Genomic DNA, 27,114 nt, shown 5'->3' on the forward strand with positions numbered 1-27,114 from the left:
AGGAATACAAGATAACTCTCAGCGCTGTTGCTCGTCCTCTGCGTTATGAGTTAGAGCTGAAGACTCCAGTTAACAAGGTCATCACCCAGCAGCTTCCTTAGTCAACGTCAGCAATGACAAGAATATCTATCTTGTGAGCTTGATTGCCACTAACGATCTCGCCAAAACTTCATTCAGCATCGATTGCGAAAAGGAAATTCCAGTCAACGCAAGGACAAACATTAGTCACCCTTACTTTCCGCCCAAGTTGCAATGCACTTGCAATGCTCTACTCAAGATGGAAAACATCTCCACTGGTCAAAACATCTAATACGAGCTTGTGGGTATCGGCGACGAGCCTGAAGCAGAAATGCTTCAATTCTAGCAGGAAGTGAGGAAGGAAAAAACCTACAGTATCAAATTCCAATTTTGAAAACTCTCGATGCAATGTCACCTCTTTCAATCTCGATAACGTGCAGTATCAGAAGACCTTCATCGCTACTGCCTAAAATCCTTCTTTAGGTTCAAAATGACTCCAAAGCTATCGGGAAGATGCGAAGGAAACTCATCATCTAAGCTGACCAGACATTGTTTGCATTCAGAGTGGTTGTCAATGTCAAGAGCATAGTGGAAGGAGAGATTAAGTTGAGAACGGTGGAGAGAAAGGAAGTTTGGGGATAAGTGATTCTTCCAAAGGATCTTACAAGATTAGAAATGAGGATAAAAATTAAAATGCCATTATAAGCAGTGGTTGAACAAGAAAATGGCCGATTGCCTTGGGATATACTCCTCCAAGCCATAATAAAAGTAAATCGCAGTCACGTTCCTAAACGACAAAATCGGATAAATTTCCTACATCGTCAAGGTGATCGTTGACTCTATGCCATAAATCAAGCTATAATCCTTCCAGATAGAGCTGGGAAAGGCGCACAAGGAAAAAGTTCAATTCTAAAACACTGACGATACTCCTATGAAGTTAGCTCGCACTGTTCTCATCCTAGTTTGTTCTTCCCCGAAAAGTAGAATTTCCAAGTTCCACCACGATCCAAAATCACCATGAACTTGGTCTACAGAGCTTCCTCTTTGGAAATGGAGTAAGGAAAGATCTTCTTCACCAGTGACAAGAACGCCAAATGGACTTACCATCTCAGCGGATACGGCCTTCCTCAAGTAAAGCCAGACTCAAAGAAATGACTGTGTTTGTAGGTGAGCAATATGTGAGTCTTTGACTTTCTGCAACCCGCTAAACAAGACTTACCGTTCACCATTACTCTTGAAACATCTGAAGATTCACCTTTTTCGACCTTTTTGAAGTCTTCCAAAGTAGATCTCGCCTACAACCAAGAGATATAAATCCCCATCACCCTCAAGCCAAAGACAGTTTCTCTTCACCGGCCATCTGAAGATCGGTTTGAACGAGAAAGTGTATTGGAGATACGAGTTAGTTTCAAGGACATTCTATCGTTCAAATGAGGATCCTAAGTTCTTCAAGCACCATACTAGATAAAAGAGCGAACAGGTGGTGTAATTCTCATTGCCCTACGCCAAGGAATACGATGGACAGGCACTGCGTTTGAAATAAAGGGATCTAACTAAATGAATGACTACCTGGCGAAGTCGATCGTGAAGGCCATGAATGGCGGATAGTCGGTTGTTTCAGCCGAAAAAGTAGCATTCCAGCTGGCAGTGGTCTCCTACAAGCCCATGAACCTGCAAACCCAGTTCTAGATATTGGCATAAAACGGATGCAAGTGGCTGTACCGATGCGATTTCGGCTTCCTGCAGCCTCCCATCGACGATCGGTTCTAAATCATCGCTGCCATCAACAAGCCGACTAGCGTTAAATTCAAACTCACCAACAGGATCAAATCCTATGCCAAGTTTAGCGCCTATTTCACTCTGATTCCTGCATCGATTTCACCGTCAATCCCAAATGCGGTGACTGGAGCCTTACGGTCGGGAAGGCACACCCATATAGGTGGTATTCTGCCCAACTCAGTACAAGAAAGGATGGGTGGGTAAGCTGGTGATCGAGACATAGGAAAGCTACTGGTCTTATGAGGTGAAGGGATCACTGCCTCACTATAACCCACCAGTGGGAAAGAGCAGCCTCAAGCAATGATAATGATATTCAGCTTTATTCAATACACAATAAATATCAACAACAATAGACACAGCCATGTTGCAATCCCACAAGTGTTCCCCTCGGCGATCCATCCAAACCGTCTTCTCCCCATTGCGTGCCCCAGCTGTTCTTGATCCTCCAGCCAAAACCGCTCCTGTAGCCTACAATCACAACCGCATGGTCTAGCACTTGGTTGCAATCGTTGAAAATGCCACTATCGTAAATTGGAGGTTGTATCCGGCTATTCCGACTGATACTGGCCAAGGGCAAGGCGATTAGGACTGCATTGCAATCTCCCTATAGGATTGGAGTGAAAGAGCTTAGCCTGAAGGGGCCTCCTGTTACTGGCATTTGCCTACTTTTCCCGTCTTTACAGAGGTGTAAGGGTAAGCTTGCTCTGTGCTGACTCCGTTGAGCTGGATATGGGTGAAGGCTCCTTCTAAGTAGCCACCCCTGCAGCCGAAAGTCAGTCCATTGTTGCTGCACTCGATGACTTGCTGGACCGATAGCGGATATAGAAGCCATATTTGTTGATGGCGTTCATGGCAGCTAAGGTATCGACTGCAGTAAAGGCATAGCAGGCACCGCAAACGCCTTGGTATTTGATAGAGCCTGCGTAGAAAGTCCAATCAATCAGCACATTTTTGGGCATTGGGCATTAGTTAAACTCTAAGTGGCAGTTAAGAGACGAGTGTTTTTATTAAATCATCTTAGCTATCTGTTATGTTTGCAGTGCCTGTGATATTGTCTTGATCATTGGTGTATTTACTGTTTCAGACTTATTTCTTTGATTTCTCCATCTGCGAGAAGTGTTTTGCATTTCGCTACTATTGGAAAGGGACCTATTGCCCCATGTCTTGTTGTGGGCCGGTGATGTTCTTCTCTTTCTCTTTTTTCTTGATGCATTATCTAGAGACGTTTCTGGAGTGGCTGTTGGACTTGTAGGTGCCGGTATACAGTTGTTTGAACTCTGTGCTAGTGACATCGAGAAATTGGTTGGGTTTCATATTGTAGGTCCTGGAGGCATTTCGATTGTGCTTGTTCATTTTCCTGATATTGTAATTAAACACATGCGAACGGTAGCCCTCCTCGGCCACGCTCGAGTATTTCTTCCCGTATAGCGATTTGAATTAGCTGAAGGTGATATTGATGGCGGGTATCTGCTTCAGTTGCGGGAGTGCCTGCGGGCGGGAGGGGATTCGGTTAGATTTTGTTTTTCCTGCAGTAGCTTATCGGAAGTGGCGGCAACCAATGCAGAAAAGTAATTATAAAGAAAATGCCGGATAGAGTGGCGCTGAATCTTGATCGGCGCATGCTCAATATTACAATTTTATTATCCTAAAAATTATCAATAAGCTAAATATTCCCAAACTGCCATGCGATTCCAATACCCCCCTTCCAATAACATAGCTTATTATATCCAAGCAATGCTGATCAAAAATTGTACTTAATTGATTATTTGTATCGCTACTATTTTTGGTCCTTTTTTGTCTGAAATGAATGGATTCTATTCGATTTTCTTTGCGGCTTGGGAGACTATACCGGTTCGAGCTTGTAGTCGTATTTGTACTCTGGAGCCTTCAGGATCCGCTCTTTCTCAATCGTTTTGAACTCTTTAGCCGGTGCTTTTATTAGTCTACGTGAAACTATTGGGAATTTTGCAGTTTGACTGTCTTGTTTTCCTAAAGCAGGGCCTATTGGAAGTTGTCTTGGAGAAATTGACCTTGGGGATGGAGTTAGTTTGGTGAGGGAATAGCTTTATACGCTTTTGTTGAAATTGGTGTGGTTTTCCTTAAGGCGGGAAACGTTCTCGACCAGTATGGAGCACATCTTCTGCTGGACGTCGATTTAGAAGTTGATCAGCTTCTCCTCGGCCATTCTGAGCTCATTCTCGAGGAAGAAGTTGATCTTTAGCATCTTCTAGTTTTTGGAGGTAGGTCGACGATTATCTTCTCCTGCAGCAGAAGCTACTTGCTCAAAAGCTATTGGTTGTAGGTGTTTCTGAAGGATATTTACTTCTATTTTCGCTGATCGTTCCTCTACAAGGCCTTGCTAAGCTCCTTTATCTTTTCCTACAGGCTTCTTTTTTATTTTTCGAGATGACTCACTTTCAAATACTCATCTTATAGTTTTTCTGCAATTATAAGCAGAGATTGTCCCTGTGGTCGGTTGCCTGCTCGAGTTGGCGTGAGTTTCCTTGATATCTTGATTCTAATCGATCAGTCTCATGCATTAGCTGCGATAGTAGTACAGTTTTTCCTCTAATTCCATTATTAACTGCGTTTGCTTCCAATCTTCAGCATCATCATATGCTCTTCATTATTAAATGAGCTCTCTTCGGACTCCTAGCCATCATTTTCTTAGCGAATTAGATACTCTCAGTCTTGCGATGGGTTAGGGCAGCATTTATCTTAGGTTGTTGAGTTCCTGCAGTTCAGATCTGGCTGTATTGTCCTCGGGCGTTTCCTAACTGATCTGACTATTATCGAATGCCAGCATCGTAGCCGTTTGTTATATATTATTAAACGCACACTCACTATATCGCAATCGCATGCACTATACCCATACCACCTATTCAACATTGTGAATTCCTATTTAATGATATTTAGTGAACATTTATAAATAGGGATGCTTGAAGTAGCCTACCGTATGCTTGTAAAAATCTCATGAGCACACCCTGTGTACCCCCCTCTGAATAGCAATTGATACGTCAGTTTAACACTCTGAAATAGGAGTTGCTGAATGAAGTGTTGCGCAAATGAACTCTGCATTTAAGTTTAACTCAACCATGACCCTCCTCTTCCAGAATATCCAGAAACTTCTAGCAGCTACACCAAGAAATAGCCACCTTTAGAAGGAAAATGCAATGCTTAAGTCGAAAATACCAAACAGGAAAGCAAGAAATCCATGCTGCTTGACTATTTTCCACGGAAAGCATTAACTTCGATGAAAACGATGATGAAGAAGAGGAAAAGCAATAGAATGGAGGATGGAATAATTCAGGGTAAGTTAGCCTCAAGGCGAAACGCTCCTGAAGAGATAAGATTAAGATATTGAATAATACCGGCCTCTTCCTATTGAAAACAGCTTCCCACCACACGCAACCAATAAACAAAAACATCATCAAAAACTCTATGGTTTCATAGCCAAAGCCGAGTACTAACTATACAACAGCTTTCATCAACATGATAAAGAATCCTACCAATCCTCCATAGGTTAACCTAAGAGCAACCCACCACCTCCTCAGAGAAAATTGATATCGAAGCCGATTGAAGATGCCAAGAAGAAGGATAGGGCCATTATCAGGTAATAATTCCTTGCAGTCTCTATCTTCACCAAGGAAAATCTGTCGAAAAGGCTGCAATACAACTAAAACCACACAACTCATTTCATCCCCAAAAAGCGCATCCTCAAGGAATACTTCTTGTGGTGTTCTGAAAACAAAAGAAGCATCTTACAGGACAAGGGGAGCACGATTCAAATGGCCTTAACAAACGAACTCAAAATCCTTTTTCCGATGATGGACAGCTTCACCAAGAACTATCGCGGCTTGAGATTTATGGATAATACTTGCAAGCCTACTCGAACAGCTCGGAAAATGAGGAAGTAGACTCACTGAGTGGAGAAAACAAGAGGAAACGGCAGAAGGCGTGATATTGGATCAGCTATGATTATTCAAAATATGATATAGAGATCAGGAATCATCTTTCTTCTGCCCTGGTGTAGTTTCCACTTGGTCGGGACTGGTAGGTGGGCTGGTATTCTTTGCTGTCCTTTCTCTCAGTTGGCTCCTCACGTGAATACTACTTTCGCTTATCGTAGCTGCGCTTATAGTCCTCATCTCTGGCTCTGTACTTGTCGTATCTCTCGTCTTTTGCATAGCGGTCTGGCCTGTCGCCTTCTTTCTGATATCTCTCACCTTCCTTTTGATACCTATCACCTTCCTTTTGATATCTATCGCCTTCCTTTTGATATCTATCACCTTCCTTCTGGTACCTGTCGCCATCTTTTGGATATCTTTCCGCATCTTTTGAATATCTTTCGGCATCTTTGGAGTACCTATCATCTTTGGAATAGCGGTCACCTTCCTTTCCATCTTCGTATTTGCTGTGGCGGGGTGGCGATCTATCGTAATCACGATCCCGATGCCTATCCTTTTCGTACTTGTCGTATTTGTTGTAGTCCCTTCTGTCATCCTTCCTATCCTTTTGGTAATGGGCATACTTATCATCTCTCTCATCTCTGTCTCTGTACCTTCTATCATCGTAATATCTGTCCCTGTCATCTCGTCCATAGTCTCTCCTGTCCTTGTAGCGATCGTGGCGGTAATAGTCCTTATCCCTATAGTCGCGTTTTTCTTTCGAGTAGCTTCTAGACCTTCTTCGCTCATACTTTTCATCGTATTTATAGTCCCTTCGGTCCCTGCGTTAGTATCTCCTCGGAGATCTCTAGTGGCGTCGGTCGTAGCTGTCATGGGATGAGTAGCTTGAGTATCGATCAGGGCTTCTCTTTTTGTAGTCATCATTGTCCCTGCCATGGGAATGGCCTTTCAACTTGTCATAGCGATTGGTGTGATAGTGTTCCAGGCCTCTATGTCCTCCCTTGCCAAACTCCACCTTGAGCACTCTGTCAAAGTAGGTCTTCTTGTCCATTCTAAGTTAAGTTGAGGTGAGGAAAAGATCATCATCAACAAGATGATGTATGCAAGGGTGTGTTACTCAGCGATGGCGGCCTTGGCTTATGAGGGTTTTTCATATTCGATGAAGGAGTAGGTGACGTTGTTTTCCTTCTTTTTGAGGATGAGTGATTTGATGACTCCGAATTCTGAGAATTTTCTTCTGATGTCATCTTCTTAGATCTAAATGGAAAAGGGGTTACAGTCTTATTGATATTGGAAATATAGACTTTGCAGTTCTCAGCGCAGCTCTCCTGGTCTGAGTGTGGTTCTGATTTGTCTGACATCAAAAATTAAATTATAATACGTGCCACATGTGATAAGAATTATAGGGACTAGGCTCAATTATATCTGCCAATGTCGACAAAAATGATTTTGAATATGATCACATAGAAATGCTTGAAAATGACACTATTTTCCCTCCTTTTTTGAAATCAACAATCATAACAAACAGTCTCAACTCATGCTTGCCTGCACTCAATGAGGAAATTTATTGATACGTTGCTCATTAAATTACTGTTCCTTCATTGCTGTGGAGTTTAGAGGGGATAGGCAAACAGTCCAAAAGTCATGATATGGAAGGAAATGAAAGGAGATGAGAAGTGAGTGAGAGAGGTATGGGAGAGGATGGTCGAGCCGAGAGAAAGAGAGTGGTAAAGATGACCATAAAAAACTCTTATATGATAACCCAAATAGAAAAAGATATTGATCAATGATGATATGCAGCACGGAGAGGATTGCAATGAAGGACTGGAAGAAATGACTTGGTGCCCATGCTGGCATTACCTGATGAGAGCAGGCTGAGTTCTGGAAGCAGCTTCTGTCCAAATTGATCGTACTTCAATAAAATTATAACTTCATTAATTAGAAATCCCAACTTTATATACTATCAAATTAAAACACCTTTGAATTGGGATAATCAATTTGGATCGCATTCATACCTTGGAAGCTGGAATCTGACGTATTAATTCACAAATTTATTCATCTATGGGTCAACGTCAAGATCGTTGTTGCCGTTTCCATCGTTATAGAGGTAAAAGTATTCGTCGATGTGGAGATTCTTTCCCAGGTCAGCTCAGAAGAGGAGTGTAAATGGCGTGGTCTGAGGCTGACTGGAACCAAGCTCCATCCTTCGTCTGAAGGTCGCTGGGCTTGATCTTGAGAAAATTCCTCACTCGGAATGATCGTAAGTGGAAGACTCGAGTATACGATTCGCTTCGATAGATATTCATGCTCTTCTATTCCTACGTATATCCCCTCGAGATGCCTTGGTAGACGTTTGCGAAATTGGAGAAGCGAATATAGTTCGAGTAGAGCATCTCCAACTGATCGGTGATGTAGAGTGAATTGAACCTTGAAGATGTTGACCCCAGAAGCTCATCATCCCATCAACGACCACCATGATGTCTTCTGGTTTGCAATACTGCGTGGCGGCTTTGTAGAGATTGCCGGTCGCCATCACTCTTTTCTCATTTTTACTAGGATGATTTACTGGGAAGCTGGGTTATCTTTTATGAATTGCGATAGGATTTCGAAGTTGTGGTCGGTGGAGGCGTCGTCGATGATGATCACTTTGAAGTTGGTGTAGTTTTGGTTTAGGATCGACCGGAGATGATATTCGCTCCTGTAGTTTTGGGCGTTGTTAATGGTGGGCGCCACCACGCAAAAGGATTCTTAAGGTAGGGTAAAGTCATAAATTTTGGACAGTCTCTCATACTCATCTTGCAAAACCTTGCTAATTTCACGCGTGAGGATGACATTTTGATGAACAAGCTTGAAATTGTTAGAGCAGATAAAAGGAGTTTTGGCTTTTTGGTCGTACTGCAAAAAGTTGGTCTGATTGAGAATATTTTTTATTTTTTCGGCCTTATTTAAAAAAAACCTTTATCTTTCCTCTTTTTAGGCAGCATCTAATATTTTGTTGGCAAGCTATCTAGCCTAATTTTCTTATCTTTCATGCTATTCCAATTGATTTTTGAGGTTTAGGCTTCCTTCTGAAGATGGGTGAACTTGGAACGTGAGGATAGGCAAAAAGAATAAATTCCGCAGTATATATAACGAAAAAGAAAAGAGTGATGATGTAAAGAGGCCGTATTGCTCTTCTTTTTGACTAAATTTCACTCCTTGTTGGTAATGAGGCCTAATATAGGTCTGAGCTATCTGCACTTATCACTTTTGGCTAAGAATCAATCATCTTTATAATTATGACGATCTTAATTATTTTAGACTACCGATACAATTGCCAGAGTAAATAAACTGTCGATGGGTAAGTGAATAAAGATAATATTGGTAAATAGTTTGGCCTGTTTTGATAGTGGTGCCCTTACAAAAATCATTTGATGAGTGATTTATCCAATGAGAATTCATAAAGGCCATTCCTCCACTGGCCCTTCATCTCGAACTGGCGGTATTTCATGATGCCGCCGCCGTCCTTAAGATCATTACGATACTATCCTTCAAAATACTCCAGTCCCTCTCCATTTTATTTGCCATAAATGTATTTCCCTTTCCAGATCGTTCGTTCTCCTAAAATTTCCTTCAAATCTATCCCCATTGGCAAATCTGTAAACGCCCTTCCCCCACATCGCGTTGTCCTTGAACTCTCCCTAGTACTTTTCTGAATTTGCAAATTCATAGACTCCATGTCCTTACTTCACCCCACAACTAAAAGAGCCGGTATAGTGGTCTCCCTGCGGAGAAAACTCTTCCCCTTGCCCGTGCGGCAGGCCGTCTTTCACTTTTCCTTTGTACTGCTCCCGTCTTCGAATTCCAGTTCAACGCTTGCGTCTTCTGGAAGCGGCGCCTATAGAACATTTTCAATGTTTGGCTGGGAGTGGAGGGAGGCGGAGGAGGGCGCTTTTTGGGGGAAATGCGGTCGAGCAGCGTCTTGAAAATGCTCCAGATGCAGGATGATGCTGTCGTCGGCCTCGTTGACCAGGATCTCGTGGAGTTTGTGCTCCTTGAAGTCAAAACAGCCCTTGAAGAAGGCTTCGTAACTCCTCTCGCCTTTCTATATTTCGCCCAATTCCTGGATTAGTTCCTTGGCAGTGCCAGGGCATAATTGGTTCCCCATGATGATATTTATTGTAAAATAAGCGATTGGCCTCGCAGTTACAAATCTATCATAACTTCAACAATCAAGGCGGTTTCGCCCCATGTTCGACTGGTCTTGAAGGCTGGTCGTATCACGAATGATAAATGATTCCAAGAGTCAAATTAAGAAAATAAAATATGGAAAAAAATCTATTTTGGAATATGATTCAATGGCTCATTGCTTAAGGTTTCCCTTCATTTCGGCTCCAGGTAAAGCTCGTCCCTCGGGTAATGAAGTTTAAAGCGCTCGTTGATGTCTGCCGCTGAGAGTTTATCGAAATTTTTTGGATTCTTCAAGGAAGCTTTCTACCCGAGCTGGTTCAAGATGTAGTAGAGAAAAACTGTCTTCATTGGCTTGCTCACCTTAAAATAGAATTCAGTCTCGTGTCCAACCGTGTATTTCCATAGTTGATCCGTTCTTCGGGGTATTCCTGGCCAAAATAGTTTTGAATATTATGGAAATCGCCTTCAGGGAGGTGGTTGTAGGCCCCTCTATCGAGCAGCTTGATGAAGGGGGTGACGCAAAGGATGGTGATGAACTTGCCGGCAAACTCGAACTCCTTTTGGTAGGCCACTTCCTTCAGCAGCAGGTCGAACCGCATGTTGTGGTAGAGGAGGGCGAGTTCATCGCATACTTAAATCGGTATCTCTAGAACCTTGTCTCGACCTCACAGGATATTCCTCGCTTCTGCAACCGTTGCTTTATGGTTGCCAAGTCGCACCTACGAGCAAGGACTAAGATAGATGGTTGTAATTTCCTAAAGACTTACAGTGCGCATTACGCGAGATTCAGTCACTTAAACTCCCACCTATGGCCGTTTGCATTAGCCTCATGGAAATATGACAGTTTCGGCCTCATAAATAGCAACTCTCTTCGGTCTCTAGATTTTCCGCCACGTAATATTCCTTAAAACGGCGTTTAAGCAGTCGGTGGATCCTGCTGCCAGGAGTAGCCATGACCTTGCCTTCCACTTTTTGAGGGAAAATAGGCTCTAGTCATTGACCCAAAAGTAAACGCGCTCTGCTACGGTAGGAGTGATTTAATGCGGGTCACATAGACGCCCTCAACAAACTGGCGGCGATAGTAGGCAGTCTCGTAGGTGGCTCCTTCCATGACGACATTAATGCCCTATTTGAGGCCCTAAGTCATTGGGTTTTTGACTATCGGACAAAAGAAACCGTAAAGTTGGCGGCTTGCACAGGGGGCTAAATGCATTTGATGTAGCTTTAGATAGTTTGGGCGATTTATACCTTAGCTGCGTGACATGATGTCCCACTGGCACCACATCCATATATCTTGCTGCACAGTCGAACATTATCACTCCTCCGTGGTTATTAAGAAGCCAGCATATTCGTCCTTCAACTGGGTTTACATTCGCGAAGCTTAGCTACTGACGACAATAAAACAAGAGGAGTTGAGTTGATGCCTGGATTGTATATATTGGCTCCTGCGTAGAAAAAAGGCAGCACCCCAGGCAATCAATGGCAGGAAATCTCTATTTTTCATTTATTTGATAAACTATGCTAGACGCTATCCTTATTTTGCCTATGAAGGAGAGCTTGGCTTGCCAAGCTATTCCAACTGAGTTGAGTTTTCGATCCTCGAGAAGAGGTTGTGCCATCTTGCCTACGTCTTCTCCGAAGAGCGAAAATGCTGGCATTCTGCGATATACTAATGAAGAGGTTTTTTGGAAAACTATTTGGGGATTTCGCTTTATGTTTAGCTCTTGATGTAATACATGCCGTTCCGATCCTTCTTTGTTGTGACGTCGGCAACGAAATGGCCAAACAGTTGGTCTGTTTTCGGTCGTTGAGCTTCATCTTGCTTTACCTGCCTTTATATTCGTTGATCCGTTCGAGTTGAGTCACTTCCTAATCCAACTAGGGAAAAACTTTTGTATATTAATCGATGGTTTGAATTTTATGGTAGGTACTTCTTGGAAGGCCTTGAGCTTGTCTTCGTTGAATGGGCTTTATATTTCCCAATTGGCACGAAGGAAGTCTAAATTTTATCTTATTTCGCAGGAAGGTGAGCACCAGATGGACTAGAAGTAGGTGAGATCGTTTTCGATGTTCCGCTGATTGATAATAGATAAATCGCTTTTGTCTTACTTCATAACAAAAGGTTTTTTATAAAATTTGGAGATTATATTTGTATTGCGCATCATATAGCTTATGAATAGATTTTGGAATTATGAAAGATCAACTTAATATTGCCAGTAGATGTTTTTTTTTATAAATGAACAATCAGAGCTTGGAGCCAACAAACCGCATTATTATCTAATTTGCGAGGCTTATCGACGTAAAAATAGACTTCTTATGATAATTGAGCCTTCTCAAAGTAACTCACTCATTAATCCTTCGTATCTAACTATCTCTCGTATTGACTGCCTCATAATCCTCTCATAATCCTTTTTTGAAGTGTCGCCGTCTCAATCCATTCATTTTTGGATGCTGGATGTGCATGCGTGCAATTATTGCGTGGGAACATGTCTAATAAAGAAATGACTAGGGAGCAATTTTTCAAAGATTATTCAAGTCACTATATATTAGTACGCAGGGGTATTAAAACCGTTAATTTTATTGCCTAAACAGCAAATCAACAGTACCCTATTCGCAATCATTTAGCTCACCGACCACCTCCTCTCCATTCCCATTACTTTTTATACCTAAATAGAAATTGTACTTTCAAGGCAAAGCCTCAACATTTTATAACACTCGGAGAAGAAATACCCAGAATAATTAACTACAATTAAATCCCAAAATTTCATTCCTATGCGGTGAGACGCAAGCTATCCTTCACCCTTATCCGTCTGTCCATCCCTACAATAAAAAATCAGAGTAAAATACCATTTTATGGCTGAATAAACTCTAATTCTAATTAGCTTAAAGGAGTTATAATCATTTTATTGCGAAATTAAGCCAATGCTCGGCAAAGACGACCGCTAATCCATCATCTTCGAAGCCATCAGACTCGAAGCATACTCTCTCTTCCAAAAAGGCTTCTCCATGTGTTTGTTTTAACGCTCAGCCCTACAGGAAGAAGAAAATAGAGTCGTTAAAATTGAATCGCCCACTCTGACCAGTCTGGAAGCTTAGTCCCAGAGCGACTCTCCTGCCTAGCGCAGGAGGATCAAAAGGACGTGGAGTTAGTAGGAATAATTGGAATATTTCTGTGCTGTATTAATGTTTTCCTATAACAATCCCTATCTGACGCTCTCGTGGGAGTGGTGGAAGCCCAGACGCTTCTACGTCTTCCTCGAGAGGCACATGCAGGCCATTTTCGGGGCCGCATGCTGCAGGGACCACCGCCAAATCAAGACCAAAGATCAGAATTTCAAAATTCAGTATTACGAGCAGGCCGCCAGACCCAAAGATCTTGTGGAGCTTTCTCTCTCTCGACTGGTGAACTATGTCAATAGGAAGAAAAAGGCCAGCAAAAAGGTAGCCTCGTTTGACGCTGCCACTCTCAACCGAGTCATGCGCTTCGAGGAGGTTCTCACGAGATACAAGCTATTCGTAGCGGGATTAAGCAAGCCAAGCACTTATTAGATCGAGCTGCAACGCCTCATGACTTTTTCCCATTCCCTACACTCACAGACGGTCCAGCTTTGGAAGAAAGTAATTTGATTTTATATCATATGCTTGAATACTTGAAAATAAATCATTAGGTTGTCAATCTTGATGGATTAACTATCGTTTCGGCTGGGCAACGAGAGATCTAAACTTATTTTAGTAGATTTGCTGTATCTTCTGATATTTTTTGATCTTTACCTCTTCCTTTAGGATCATCTTGGTCCGTTCGAAACGTTGCTATATCTGCTTTCTAATTGCGTATATTTCATTAGAAGTGGCCGCAATTAGACGTTTTCCTTGATGAGTCATACACCTTTATGGAGAGGAGGCATGCTCTGAGTTTTATTTTCTGCCTGATCGAGCCATCGCGCTTTTGCATGCGCTGTGTCTCAGCACCTGCCGAAAAGAGCTTGATGCGCGGCGGGTGAGGGATTGGGTAGTTGCAAAAGTGGCAGTAGGGGCAACGATGGCGAGGTTGGGTGCTGGTCGAATATGTGAGTGATTAAGAGAAATTTTCGGCGTAAAATTGACGCATTTGCTTATTTTTTCGTTTAAAAAGATGTCAATTTTCAAATGCCTGGATGATAGCTGCTTTGGGTATCGCTCGGAAGGCTCTGACCTGAGCTTAGGCTCCAGAACGATGCTCATTAATAAGCAAACTATTAATAAAATAATTTATTGGATTATGTTTGTTAGGTAAGTGGTAGTTAAAATAAGGGATATTACTTTTGATGTTTTGAGGACATATGATGATGATAGTGAGAAATATTAATGTATTTTTAAGCTAGGTTAGCCTACTCAATCAATCACTATCAATCATGACTACGTCATCGTCATCTTCAAGCTTTTATCCTACCGTAGACTCACAATAGTCAAAATCAGCAAAGATTTAGCTTTCTCCTTGCACATCCAAAGTCATCCTATTCGCGTACCATTACTCGCGCTGTTGCTATACAAAATTCGTAGCATTTGGTTCTTCTTGTTGGACAACCTCTTCTTTTTCTTCTTTTCTTCCTTTTCTTCGTTTTTTTTTCTTCTGTTTCAGCATTTTCTGGATTTCCCAAAGGTTCATCAACTTCTAGTTGGCTGCCATTGGATGGGTTTGTCGAATCCGAAAGTTGAATGCTTGCTCCTGGATTTTTCAAAGGAGCCTAAGGCTCGTTGGCACCTCATTCACTTAAATCTTATCTTAATCTTCTCTTAAATCTTCTCTTCAAGCTTAGCCTCTCTCAAATTTGAAGCTTTTCAAACCATTATTTCGCAAGCTTGGCTATTGAAATATCAAAGTTTGGTCATTTTCCTTATCGCACAAATAGATATGGAATCTTTCATCGAACTATGCATCAAACTATAGAAACTCAATCTAACTTACATTCCAACTCTTGGATTGCATTTGTTGAGAAATTTCTTTGTATTTTCCCGTAGTGAAAAGAGGGACATCCTGAGTATTGATGCCAAAGACGTACTTCGGCTTATTTGGGATTTGGTCTTCAAGATATGCAAATACCAATGCTTCCTGCTGATTAGCCCAACATGCCGACACAAAGCATTCCTATTGTGTCTTGCAAGTGCCAACATAGGGAATCTGTACCATTTCAGTCCAGACATAGTGATCATCTTTTATCCAAACAGTCGTTTCCAGAAGCTCATTTTATTGAGTATTAAGTATTAAAGTAAATATTATGATATAACTTTTCTTGCAGGTATTTACGCAATTTCAAGTATTAAGTGGCGATGGGCCTTTTGGATATGTGGGTGTGTGTATGATAATGAAAAGAGGATGAATATCAGTCCTGGAAGCTTCATAAAGTAGCATATCTAATTTGATTGCCCTATTTGCTCCGAAAGCTACGATGATTAGCAGCGCTTTCCGATGATGCTCTGCTCCTCCCAGCACAGCTGCTGTCTCCGCTGCACTTCCGATGTCATCTTCAAGAAGTCCGAAGAGCAAGCCAACTGTCCCTTCTGCAAAGCATTAATCACACGAAAGGAGGTTAAAAAGTTTAGACTGCTTCATTAGATCAAAGAGACTGCCAATAAGCTCAAAGAACAAGCTGCCAGCAATGTAGCCGATGCAGGCAAGACCATCCAGCAACTCAACTAAGAATTGATAAAAGAAAGACAAAAAAACCAGTGGCTGATTCAGCAGTTGCGAGAAAGAGAAGACCTTTGGGTGAGGAAACTGAAGACACAGACTCTTGAAGAGGACAGACTACGATCTGAACTGATGATGCGGAAGTTCGAAGTGGAGCACCTGCGTGCAGTCATTCACGACCAGAATGAAAGATTGTCGCTGCAGCGAATCAAGGAAAACTCTCTTCTGAGCGAAAACATCAAGATGAAACTGCATCCCCAGGAGCATCCCCACCACCCCAGCAAGCACACCTTTGAGGACTTCGAAATCATTCAAAAACTGGGCAAAGGGGACTACAGCATCGTCTATCTGGCCCGCGAGAAGCGGCTTGGCTTCCTATGCGCACTCAAAGCCATCGAGAAGTGGAAGGTGAAGCAGTTAGGCTTGGAGTAAACAGTCACCGCATAGATAAAGGCCACTTCCTACCTCGACCACCCCAACATCACCAAGGTATACGGCTACTTCTGGGACGAAAAGTTCGTCTACACTATCGGAGAATACGCAGTGGACGAGAGCTTGGCCAAGTACTGAGAAAAAAACCCAAAGGAAGCCTTGCTCCTATCGTGAGGCAGGTAGCACTAGGAGTGCAATAGCTAGCGACCCACTGCATCGTCCACAACGAAATAAACTGCAACGATGTCATCCTCACCTTCGTAAGAAACCAGCTATTTAGAAGGACGTCGTGAAGCTGAGCGGTTTTAGCTGGGTTACCTTTGTTCGCAAGGACAGCAAGGACAACGAGGGGTATTTCAAAGACATCCGAGCAATCGCGCCCATCTGCTACCAGATCATGCATCCTGATAAGCAAATAAAGGACACCAAATCTTCTCAATTGCGCAAAGAGGTATAATTTTCCTTACTCATATGGAGGACGAAATCAAAAAGCCCATCGGCGACCCCACGCTCTCAGTTTCATCGATCTCGTGCTTTCCAAATCCGATAATCCCTTCCAGCTGCTCAACGACATCCTCAGCCACCCCTACCTCAACGAGAAATGAAAAAACCCTCATCTTCAACTTCTATTAATGTGATTGCCTTGCAGCAAAGTATAATTGGGTTTCAGGGCAAAAGACTCCAGCGTAAAAGGAATGGGATTGTAGGACGTGGGATGATAAGGGATTGTATGTTTGATGATGATATGGCGATCAATCGGCTCTGAGGTTGTCGACAATGCTCTTGAGGATCTTGACCATAAGGGTGCATCCCTTGATCTTCCATCCCTCCTTCTTGGCGATTTGGCAAATGCAAGGCCAGCAGTCCTTTCTGGCGCTGAGCAAGTACTTGACGCAGTTGATGTCGGCAGTCTGGTCGGCGCCCTTCTCCTTGGCGGCCTTGTCGCATTCCTGGTAGGCTAAATAGTCTAGAATTTACCCAACTCAGCGTCCTTCTCGCATTCGATGACGAGCTTCTGAGGGCAGATGTCCTGAGCGAAGATGAGGGCGATGAGCACCACAAGGATGAGTTGCTTCAGCATGTTGAGATTTGATTATATCAACAATGGAGGCTGGGAGCTTAAGGAGGTGGTAGATTTTTGATCGTCGTGAGACAGCTCTCCGTCGTGCTTATCTTTTGTGGCGCACAACTTTAGTCTTTTCGATTGAGGCACTATCGTCTCACCGTACTTAGGTGGGAGTGGTAATGGATAATTCGGTTATATTTGAAAAATTCGGTTGATTTAATCATTTTTTGATCCATTCTTCGATCGCAGCGCCGAACTTGAGGCTGTCTTCTTGCCTTAATTTCACCAGCTGCAGGTAGGCCTCCTACATCTCATGGTTTTGGAACAAAGAGTCCTCCTTTGCGTACATATCGAATATCACCTCCAGCGCTCCTATCGTCTCCACTTTCAGGATGCGACGGATGTTGCCCATCATGGCGGTGAAGCGTTTATGGGCAGAGCCCTCATTGACGTAGACATCGTGCCTATAATCCTCCATCAGTATAGTGTCTGCCGAGCCGGGAACGGCAAGCAATTTATTCTCGCTGACCAAGTAGGAACACTTCTTCAGCTGCGTCCTCAGATACTCATAGTGGCCACTCTTGCTGATGTTGTTCTTGCCCAGGTGCTTGTTGAGGATGCGTTCAGCCCGCAGGAAGCTCATGTGTCCGATTTCGTTGAGGGAAAGGATGAACTGGTCCAGCAGTTGCGTCTATGACTCTGCTCGCAGGCATAAATTGCGAACTCTCTTTCCCTTGATATTGATGTGCTTGGTTTGGGGACGGTTGACCAAGCCTTACAAGGAAGCTTTCAGGTTGAGCAGACAATCGATGGAGACGCCGTGCACTTGGGGAGAGCATCGAAGCGAATAGGCGTCTTGGATGATTTCCATGTTAACTTTTTAAACCTAAGTTTCCAAAATTGTACCTTAGGGTTGAGATGGATCAGGTCGTCGATGCGCCTGGCGAACTCAATTTGCCCAAGGTGGCTCTTCTACTGGTGCACGATTGGGATGTAGGGATTAGTCCTGCCGTGGAGACTGATTAATCCAAGCACAACTACAAAGTAGCATTGGTGCATGAATTTCTCTCCCTCTCTTATAGCTTAAACTGCAGCTGCTGCAACAAGTCCGCTGCCTTCCAAAAGTTCCTCCAGTTCCTTCTCAGAGATCCACTCGTGCGCTCCGCTTTCCAGCAGCAATTGTGCCATAAGTTCGCCATCATTCCTACTGTACTTGAATTGGCAGGTGGCGCCCTCCAGCAAATAGTTATAGAATTGCATGAAGTGGGGGACGAAAAGAGCCGAGGGGAGGCTGGAGTGCGAGAGTAGGCTGTTTAATTTTATCAGCAAGAAGTCCAGTACGAATGGCCTTGCATAACAGATTTCTTCATCTGGTACCATCGCTTTCAATCGAGCTGCCACCCTCGGGCATGCGATCTTCTTATCGAGGGCCTACTGGCTAGCGGATAACAGCTTTACCGGAGTGAGGAAATGATCGATGGTGAGGTGGGTCGGTAGGACCAGTTGTAGTTTTGGCTATGACATAAAGGGCACAATATAAATAATCATACTCGATTTGCATTCAAATTTGCACCCTTCCCGCTTCCCGAAAAATAAATGAAACAGATATATGCTGAATGATATTTGAACTTTTGAGATGAGGACTCGATTATTTTAAATTTGATATGTCGACAAGCAAACAGATCTTTAGCTTCGGACAGAAGGTCAATGGAAGTCGTGCCCCCGTTGTGAGCTGGAGCCATGACTCGTCTTACCTTGCTGTGGGGACCGAACGCAAATACGTCTATATAGTGGACAAGCGCGGAAAGGTCTTAGTGGAGAAGGAGCTTCCAGTCTCAGGGAGAGTGGAGTGCATTGAATGGGACAACGAGGACGAAATGTTGGCCATTCTGACCGAGGGCGCCACTTCTGTGCTCTTGTGGGCTCCCTTCACGGGAAACCTGCTGGACGAGCTTATTTTCGAGAACCAGAAATTCAAGATCAGCTGGCTGAAGTGGTCCTCCACCCACCCCGTCCTCACGTCAGGCAACGAAAAGGGCTACCTCAACTTCTACTTCAAAAAGAACAAGAGAAAAGTCCCCACCATGGGCAAGCACTCCAAGAAAGTCATATGCGGAGACTGGAACAACGAGGGACTGCTGGTCACTGGCAGCGAGGACAAGCTCATCACTATCTCCAACCACAACTCAGACAACGCCGCCAACTCACTCGCTGTCAAGGCAGAACCCAGGGACCTTAAATGGATGACCATGAAAACTGAAGAGAGAAACAAGAAACAGACCACCATTTGCGGTGTATTCAACCAGAAGACTTTGCTGATCCACGATATTACTCAGGATCGATCCGCGCCCCTGGAACTCATGTTTGAGTCCAAGTATGGAAAAATCATCGACTATCAGTTCTATGGGGACGGCTACATCGTGGTGGGATTCAGCGAAGGATACTATTGTCACGTTTCCACTCACGAGAAGGAGATGAAGGATGAAATCAAGAGCTAGCGCGTCTTCAATGCTCCTCTTGAGGCTATGGCTGTCAATAATCCCTTCTACAAGATGGCTCTGGCTGGTTAGAATAAGATAAAGATCATCAGCTTGGGTGATTGGAAGGAGGTAAAGCAAGAAACGGTGGAACTGCCTCCAGGAAGCGGCAAGGTGGCTTCCATGAACTTCTCTCCCAACGGAAACACCCTCATCATCGTCACCCAAAACGGACTGGTCTACGGCTACATCCTCTCCACTGCAGTCCTCATCAGCACCTACAACGAACTGGTCGCCATGCTCTCCTCCCTCAGCGAAGTTGTCCTCCTCAGCTGCTCTTCCAAGAAGAAGGGACAACTGATCAACAACATAAACTTACCCTTTGAGCCTGCAAGCATCTCTCTAGGGCCCAACCACCTAGCTGCTCGGTTGGGAAACACAGTCAAGTTCTATCGCTGGCTGCGAGACAAGATGCTGATCTCAGGAGGAGAATAAGTGAATGAGATCCAATGTGAGTATAACATAAAGAGAGTGGAAGTGGGTGATGGGTGGGCTGCCCTGTTGGATGATAAAAACAAGCTGCACTTGGTGGAGATCTAGAGCAAGCAGAGCAAGGAGAAGGTGTTCCCCGTTGAAGGCGATCGCCAAATCGTCCAGTTTTTCCTCACCAAGGTCTTCCTCATCTACCTCGACAACACATCCCGGCTCAAATACTACCACATCGAGGACAAGAATGTCATCATGGAGCACAAGCCCGATAACCCCATCCTCCGCATCTTCCCCAACAAAAACGCCACCAAAATCATCCTCCAGCATCAGAACGGCTAAACCAACCTCTTCTTCCCCACTACTGAATCCTACCACCACCTCAACTTGGTCACCGACCGCGTCGATAAGGTCATCTGGGACAACGAAAACCTTCACGAGTTCGCCATCATCAACGGCACCACTGCCTACTCCTACGTTATCTCCAAGAACAACATCTTCGGCAACATCGTCGCCCCAGTCAATGAGATTCTAAGCCTGGAGAAGGCCGAGCACGAAGAGGGAGAACCCACCTCCACCAAGGTTGAAAAAAATGTGCTTACCCTTTCCAGGGCAACATCTTCTTCATGAGTGGAGTGACCGTCAGCTACCTTCCTCTTACTTCCCATGCTTTTTCGCTAATTATTCCTTCGAGAATGACAACCTAGAAGGCCACACTCGCTACTTCTTCGCCAATCTGTCCCTCCGCCGCTTCCAGCAGTGCCTTGTGGCTGCTAAGTACCTGAGAGCTGCTCCATTCTATGACATTCTGGGCAAGAAAGCGTTATAGAACTTGGAAATCGAGATAAGTTTGAAAAGCTATCAGATGGGGAAAAACCTTGCCATGGTGCTAACTTTGGAGCCTCTTTTGCATGAAAACTAAAGGGATTTGCTGGTCGGTCACGTCGCTATGATCCTTGGCAAGTACGACCTTGCACAAGAGTATTATCTCAAATCCTCAGAACCTCTAAACGCTTTGGACATGAGATGTGACATCCAGGACTGGTTCATCGCCACTTCCCTCACCAAAAACATTGCACCCGAGCAGGAAAGCTTCATCACCAAAAGACTAGCCACCCAGACTGAATCCCTTGGCAACAATACTGAAGCTCTCAAACAGTTCGAAAAATCAGTCATCAACTCAGAACTGAAGAGCATTGCCAAACCAGTTGTCGACAAGCACAACGTGGAGTGCTTTGCAGGCATCGCCAGGACATCCATAAAGTTGGGAGACATCCAGCGTGGTTTCAACATCGCCAGGGACATCAAGGACAAATCCCTGCTAACTGACATCGCTGTCGTCTGTGAAAACCTCAAGCAGTATCTGTAGGCCGCCCAGATATACGAAAAGGCTTAGAACTTCGAAAAAGCAGCCACCCTCTATCTGCAGCTGAAGATGTTCAAGCAGGCTGCACCCATCATGGACAAGGTGACATCCAAATCCATCCAAATCAAGTACGGTAAGGCCAAGGAATCCGAAGGGGCTTTCAAGGAGGCAGAGGAGGCATACGAGAAGGCCTAGGCTTGGGAAGATGTGGTGCGTATCAACCTGAGCAACTTCGACAACTTGTAGAAGCCAAAGGACATCCTGCGTCACAAGTGTTCTACCTCTACGGTTGCCTCGATCGTGGCCAACTACTGCGAAAAGCGGGGATTCTGGAAGGAAGCAGTTGAGTTTTCCATCATGGCCAACCGCAAGGAGGAGGCATTCGTGATGGCGCAGGCGCATGGCGAAATGGACACCTACGCGGACGAGCTCAAGGAGTGCAGCGTTGAGGAGCGGACGCAGATCGCCGTCTACTACGAGAGCAAGTCCATGTGGGACAAGGCTGCCAAGCAATACGACGAAGCCAAAAACCCACTCAAGGCCCTCAAACTCTACATCAAGGCTGGAGAAATCTTCATCGACAAGATGCTCGACCTCATCGAGCGAAACTCCACGCAGGAGCATCTCATCCAGGAGCTTTTGGATTACCTGATGGGCGAGACTGACGGGCAGCCGAAGGATCCCATCTTCACCTACAACCTCTACCGAATCCTCAAGAACTTCAGGAATGCTGCTAAGATTGCAGTCACTATTGCCTCCACCGAGCAGGAGAATGGAGAGTATAAAAAAGCTCACCAAATCTTAGTGCAGAGCTATCAAGACATCAAGAAAGCTAACGTGCCTATTCCTCTTTAGTTGGAGAAGAAGCTGTCCATTCTGCACTCGTATATCATTGTCAACAGCATCGTCAGCAAACTTGACCAGCCAGTCGATACCGCCCTCCTCTGGAACAAAATCTCTAAGAACATCCTTCAGTTCCCCAAGCACGCAAGCAACATCTTGACCAAGTGTGTCTATGCTGCTATGAGAGCTGAGCTGAAGGGCCTTGCCTATTCCTGGGCAATCGTTGCCTTCCGTCCCGAGTACAAAAACCAAGTATTTGCCATTTAAATTAGATTCCTGAGAAGGCAGTGGATAAGATCAAGAAGGTCGCGATGAAGCCAGTCAATTAGGAGGCGCCGGATCCTAAATCTCCATGTCCATTCTGCAAATAGTTGCTTTCAGATTACAACGAAGACTGTTCAAAGTGTCTCAACTACGTTCCCTACTGCATCGCTTCGGGCAGGTAGATAGTGTCCTATATAGGCATGTGGTGGCTGACGATCTCGCCCAGTGCAAGCACTGCAAGTTCTACTGCAACTACAGCTCAATGAAGAAGGCTCTTTCGCATCCCGATATCGACAAGTTTTGCCCATGTGCGAGGTACAGATCACTCTCGACGATATTGCCTTCGTGGGAGAGAATGGAGTAGCCGGCCTCAAGCGGGCTCCTCCCCCAAAGAGGAAGGAAAGGACAAGAAATGATGACATCATTCATTCAATCAATAGCATTGAAAAGTTTGCTTATTTATACTTGATTATATTATCATTATTGTCATTCGAAGACGTATTCGTTGACCACTTTTTGATTTTGAAAATTTCAGCGATAATGGCCTTCATGTCTGTGTTTTCCTTCTTCTGCAGCCCTCGGGTGATGATCTCAATGGCCTACTTGATTCTCCTGTAGCCTTCTATTTCAGTGTTCTGCATGGGTTCTTTTGTGAATTCCTTCATCTTTAGCTACTCTTTCAGCCTCACAATTTCCTCTTTTTGCTGGCCGTTCACTTCCTTGAGGGCTGCTACTTCCTATTTGGTCTTCATTAGGTTCTTCTCGGTGATGTTATAGGTGAGTTCTCCTTCCAGGTAGACACCATCGACTCTTTCCTATTTCTGTTTGGTCTACTCGTGGTAGTTGTCTTCTTCAGGAATGGGTATCTTATGCTTTCTCAATAGCTTTTAGAGCTGTTCTATTCTATGTGTCTTCCTCTGCAGGTTTTACTCTGATTCTTTTGTGATCCTGTCATAGGCACAAAGCTATTCGTTTAGATGCATGTTGACTTCGTCCCTCTCGTTGAGCTTGTTGGCTAAGTTCATAAGGATGATGTTCTGCTTCTGGAAGAGATCAGAATCGGTGGAATTGCCCTTCTCAAGCTCAGACTCTTGATTTTGCTTTCGTACTCCTTGATGCGCTTCATCTGTTCTTCAGCAGACGATCGTATGAGTCCTTGCCTGTGTGGATGAGTTGGGAGTTGAACGCTTTTATCTTCTCCTACAATAGCTTTTTCTGCTCTCTTTCCTTGTAGAACTCATGGGAGCGTTGCTGAAGAGCCTTAATCACATTGTTCTTGTCCTCCTAGATCTTTCTCTTTCCTCTTCCAGTTGGATAAGCTTAGACTTATCAATAAGCACCTTGTTTTTCTGCTCCAGCTCCACTCGCACCTTGTCAGCTCATTCTCGTACTTTCTAATTAGAGCTTTTTGGTCGAGATCTTCGTTGATTGACGGTTTGTTTTTGATGCTTTTGGCTCTATGCGCGAATTTAAGCGAGGAAAGGGACTCCAAGAAGGCCTAGGGTGAAGGAGAGATCATGGTGAGCATGGTTGTCTTGCAGTTTCCTCCAAGACTATCCGAGAGCAGCCTCGTGAGGACTGAGTTTCTATAGGGGATGTGGGTGTGAGGCTTGCTTTCGGTGAGTGCACCGATGACCATTCCGAGGCACTCAGACTCACATTGATATTCTTGCACTCCTCCAATCGCTTGCCAGATGCTCCTGAAACCGGACTCTCTCAGAGCCTGCCAGGTCGACCAAGTTCAGCTTGGCCACCTTCAGTTCCTTTCCCTCTGTCTCTTTGTCAGCTTCCTTCATCTGTTCAATCGTGATGATAAAGACAGCGTGTGACCGTGAGGAAGATTCGTTCATGTTGGTCTTCGCGATTGCCCTTGAGCGGGTGCCTAGCTTCATCAGTTCCAGGATTTCCTGCGGTCTCACCACCGCCCATTCCGAAACTCCCTCGATATAGACTCCTTTCTTGGGATCTTCCCTAATTTGCAATTCTTCTTCTCGTTCCTGAGCAGGTCACTGACTTCTCATTGTATATCTGGATATACGATGCCCTGACCATGAAGGTGACTTCTTCGTCCTTGTTGCCTTCAACCTCAATGTAGGAGAAGATGTCCTCGATGGCTCTGGGAATGATGCCCCTGTTGTCGTCAGTGAGGCTGTATTTGAATCCCTCCATGGTGTAGTCTTGCCGGTGCCGGTCTGTCCGTAGGCGAAGATGGTGGCATTGTACCCTTCCAGTGCGGAGCATACGGATAGTCTGGCAGTGTTCACGTAGACTTCCTCCTGCGTGGCGTCTTCGTTGTAGACGTGGTCGAAGGTGAACTCGTGGCGGTTGAAATTGCGGGTGTCGTCGATATAGTCCTCCAGCTGGTCCTGGTTGAGGCCCTCCAGGTTGTAATACTCGAACAGCTGGACGCTTTTGCTGTCCTCGAGCACCTGGACGGTGGAAAGGAAGATGTCTCCCTCTAATTCGCGTGAAAGGGGTGGTCTGACGCGGACTACGACCTTTACGTTGTCGCTGTTGCCGGCTTTGCTTGCCTTCAGCATTCAAATTCACTAAAATAACTGTAATATCAAAGTTATCTATTGGCTTAGATATCCACCTCAAACACAATAAACTTATCCATTCACTCTCAATCGTAAACTGGAGGCTTTGGACGTGCTTTGGTATTCAGATATTCTTTTGAGTCATCTTAGGAATTATGATATGCTGTATCTGCCAATAAATGCCTTTAAGATCGACTATTTGCTATTACTCTGTTTATATATGATAATTACGGCATTAATCCCCATCATTCACTAAGAATGTGTGTTTGTGTGTTATTTCTACCTTGCTGTTCAAATTGAGGATTTAATTCAGCCTCATTATATTCAATATGCTCAAGTGGATCAATAATAGTCTCAATAAAACCTCCACGCCCGAAGCATCGAGGGAAACATCCAACCAACCGTCCTTCCTTTTCTAGACTGAAAACTTACCTGGAAAAATCCTCGATTTGGAGTTCCAATGCGAAAGCGAGCTTGCATCCCGGTAGCTCATTGCCAGTCTCACCAAACTATACACCGTATCTATTGCACCACATAGCAAGCGGTTGAATATTACGAGGCAAATAATGACCCCAAATATCGCGTCTACCGCAAGCGTCTCGAGCACTTTTTGAAAAAACAGAATATCGATGATATTCTGAGGGGAAAATCGGGGCAACTGGTCAGCAAGAAGGACACGGCGAGAAGAAGATAACCACGCTCGACAAGTCCAAAAGCGAAGTCAACAAGTTGCTGGACCGCTCCGAAAAGATCAACAACTTGAACCAGGAACGTTTGGAGTCCAATTTGAAAGAGCAGGAGAGCCACCTCAACGAACGCATCCAGAGACGCAAAGCCATGAGCAATCGTTCCTCCAATACAACGACGAGGAGAACGAGGAGGGCAAGGTGGAGGGCAAGAAGATGAATAGGAACATCGTGCTCGACGGAATGGTCGAGTTCAAGTGGCAGAAGATGAAGCGGGTGTTTATGTGAGAAGTACTATTAATTTACTAAAATATCACTCCTCCTCCATCACTGCAATCAGAGCGTCCCTGCCGCTCACCTTGTTCAGATACCACTCGTACATGAAAAGATAGAGAGAAGTATGGAGGCTGTTCTTCATCACTCTCAGCTTCACCCCCGAAAACAATCCCTTTAAGCCTTCCCTTCTGTATATGTCCACTATGCTGCTCATAATACGATATTTGCTGATTGATTTGCTTTGGATGCGTGTCTTTAGCGTGTCCAAGGGCGTCGTCAATGCCGAAACCAGTCCTCCTAATAAAAAAGCTGGCAAAAGGTTTAGACTAAAATTCTTAAGTGTAAAGTTGCCATTGCTGTTCACGTTGTCCCTGTACTCTCCTCCAACCACGCTATTCCTGTAGGCTTACAACAGGGACCAGAAGAGAGAAGAGTATATCATATCTCTGACCAATGTATCTTATAGCCATGGAAAGTTGGCATCATTCCCTTCCTCACTATATTGTTGCTGATTTTGATGCGAGCGGACTAAAGGGAACGTTGGCAGTAGTCACCACGAACCTCGACGCAAGCGAGGCGATAAGGGTGCAGGATGTGCCATCGAGTCCAAGGCCATTTTTGAGAAATCTCCTGGTATTCTAGTAGAGCTCAGCGTAGAGATGTTGCTGAAAAGCACTTGCGGAACGGCCACTTTAGGCTTTTAAGCGATCCTGTCCAGCTAAAAGTAGCACAAGTGCAAGTTGTTAGGGACTGATAATCTAGAATAGAGCAGGAATTACTTGAATGCGGGTACTGAGGCAGGAGACTGGATAGTATTGGATGTGGAGCTTGGCAACTTCGATAGGATTGGTGACAAAAGTGCTAATTATTGAGCTGGCTGCAGAAGCAACAAATATGTTACTCTTTTTTCTATAATTTTCCTGATGATTCATCATATTATAAAAATAGAGCCTAACCCAAAGGATCTCTCCAGCAGAGCCAAATTACTTATATAACATATGCAGTTGGTTATATGAATGCTAGGAATGCAAATGCGGGGTTGGGGTTGGGGTTGGGTGGGGTTGGGGTTGGGTTGGGGTTGGGGTTGGGGTTGGGGTTGGGGTTGGGGTTGGGGTTGGGGTTGGGTTGGGGTTGG

At 44.4% G+C, this 27,114-nt stretch overlaps 3 protein-coding genes and 1 pseudogene across 3 annotated transcripts; 2 read left to right on the top strand and 2 right to left on the bottom strand.

Moving 5' to 3' along the window:
* Window positions 1-5,907: 5,907 nt before the first annotated feature.
* LOC116245174 (mRNA cap guanine-N7 methyltransferase-like) lies at window positions 5,908-10,474 on the bottom strand. Its single transcript, XM_031616843.1, has 2 exons — window positions 10,236-10,474; window positions 5,908-6,445 (listed from the first exon to the last, which is right to left on the bottom strand). Exons 1-2 carry the CDS (start codon window positions 10,472-10,474, stop codon window positions 5,908-5,910), a joined length of 777 nt encoding a protein of 258 aa, XP_031472703.1.
* An 8,231-nt stretch (window positions 10,475-18,705) lies between these two features.
* On the top strand, window positions 18,706-19,539 carry LOC116245175 (uncharacterized). Its single transcript, XM_031616844.1, has one exon. The coding sequence runs from the start codon at window positions 18,706-18,708 to the stop codon at window positions 19,537-19,539; it is 834 nt and encodes a 277-aa protein (XP_031472704.1).
* Window positions 19,540-21,727: 2,188 nt separating this feature from the next.
* Window positions 21,728-23,434, top strand: LOC116245176 (uncharacterized). The gene is made up of 6 exons (XM_031616845.1): window positions 21,728-22,149; window positions 22,273-22,465; window positions 22,656-22,792; window positions 23,013-23,091; window positions 23,233-23,339; window positions 23,401-23,434. The coding sequence occupies exons 1-6, from the start codon at window positions 21,728-21,730 to the stop codon at window positions 23,432-23,434; spliced, it is 972 nt and encodes a 323-aa protein (XP_031472705.1).
* Window positions 23,435-23,677: 243 nt separating this feature from the next.
* On the bottom strand, window positions 23,678-25,497 carry LOC116245177 (uncharacterized; annotated as a pseudogene).
* Window positions 25,498-27,114: the final 1,617 nt, after the last annotated feature.

The sequence above is a fragment of the Nymphaea colorata genome, unplaced genomic scaffold (assembly GCF_008831285.2).
Source record: "Nymphaea colorata isolate Beijing-Zhang1983 unplaced genomic scaffold, ASM883128v2 scaffold0560, whole genome shotgun sequence".
Classification (NCBI taxonomy): Eukaryota; Viridiplantae; Streptophyta; class Magnoliopsida; order Nymphaeales; family Nymphaeaceae; genus Nymphaea; species Nymphaea colorata.

Coding starts and splice junctions, on each gene's coding strand:
- LOC116245174 (XM_031616843.1), bottom strand. CDS start 10,474: ATGCGGTTCGACCTGCTGCTGAAGGAAGTGGCCTACCAAAAGGAGTTC. Junction 6,446..10,235: donor AGACTGAATTCTATTTTAAG/GTGAGCAAGCCA, acceptor ACGCGACTATAG/GGATAAGGACTATTACCGCC.
- LOC116245175 (XM_031616844.1), top strand. CDS start 18,706: ATGTCGACAAGCAAACAGATCTTTAGCTTCGGACAGAAGGTCAATGGA.
- LOC116245176 (XM_031616845.1), top strand. CDS start 21,728: ATGGCCAACCGCAAGGAGGAGGCATTCGTGATGGCGCAGGCGCATGGC. Junction 23,092..23,232: donor ATGGCCTACTTGATTCTCCT/GTAGCCTTCTAT, acceptor GGTCTTCATTAG/GTTCTTCTCGGTGATGTTAT. Junction 23,340..23,400: donor GTTGTCTTCTTCAGGAATGG/GTATCTTATGCT, acceptor CTTCCTCTGCAG/GTTTTACTCTGATTCTTTTG.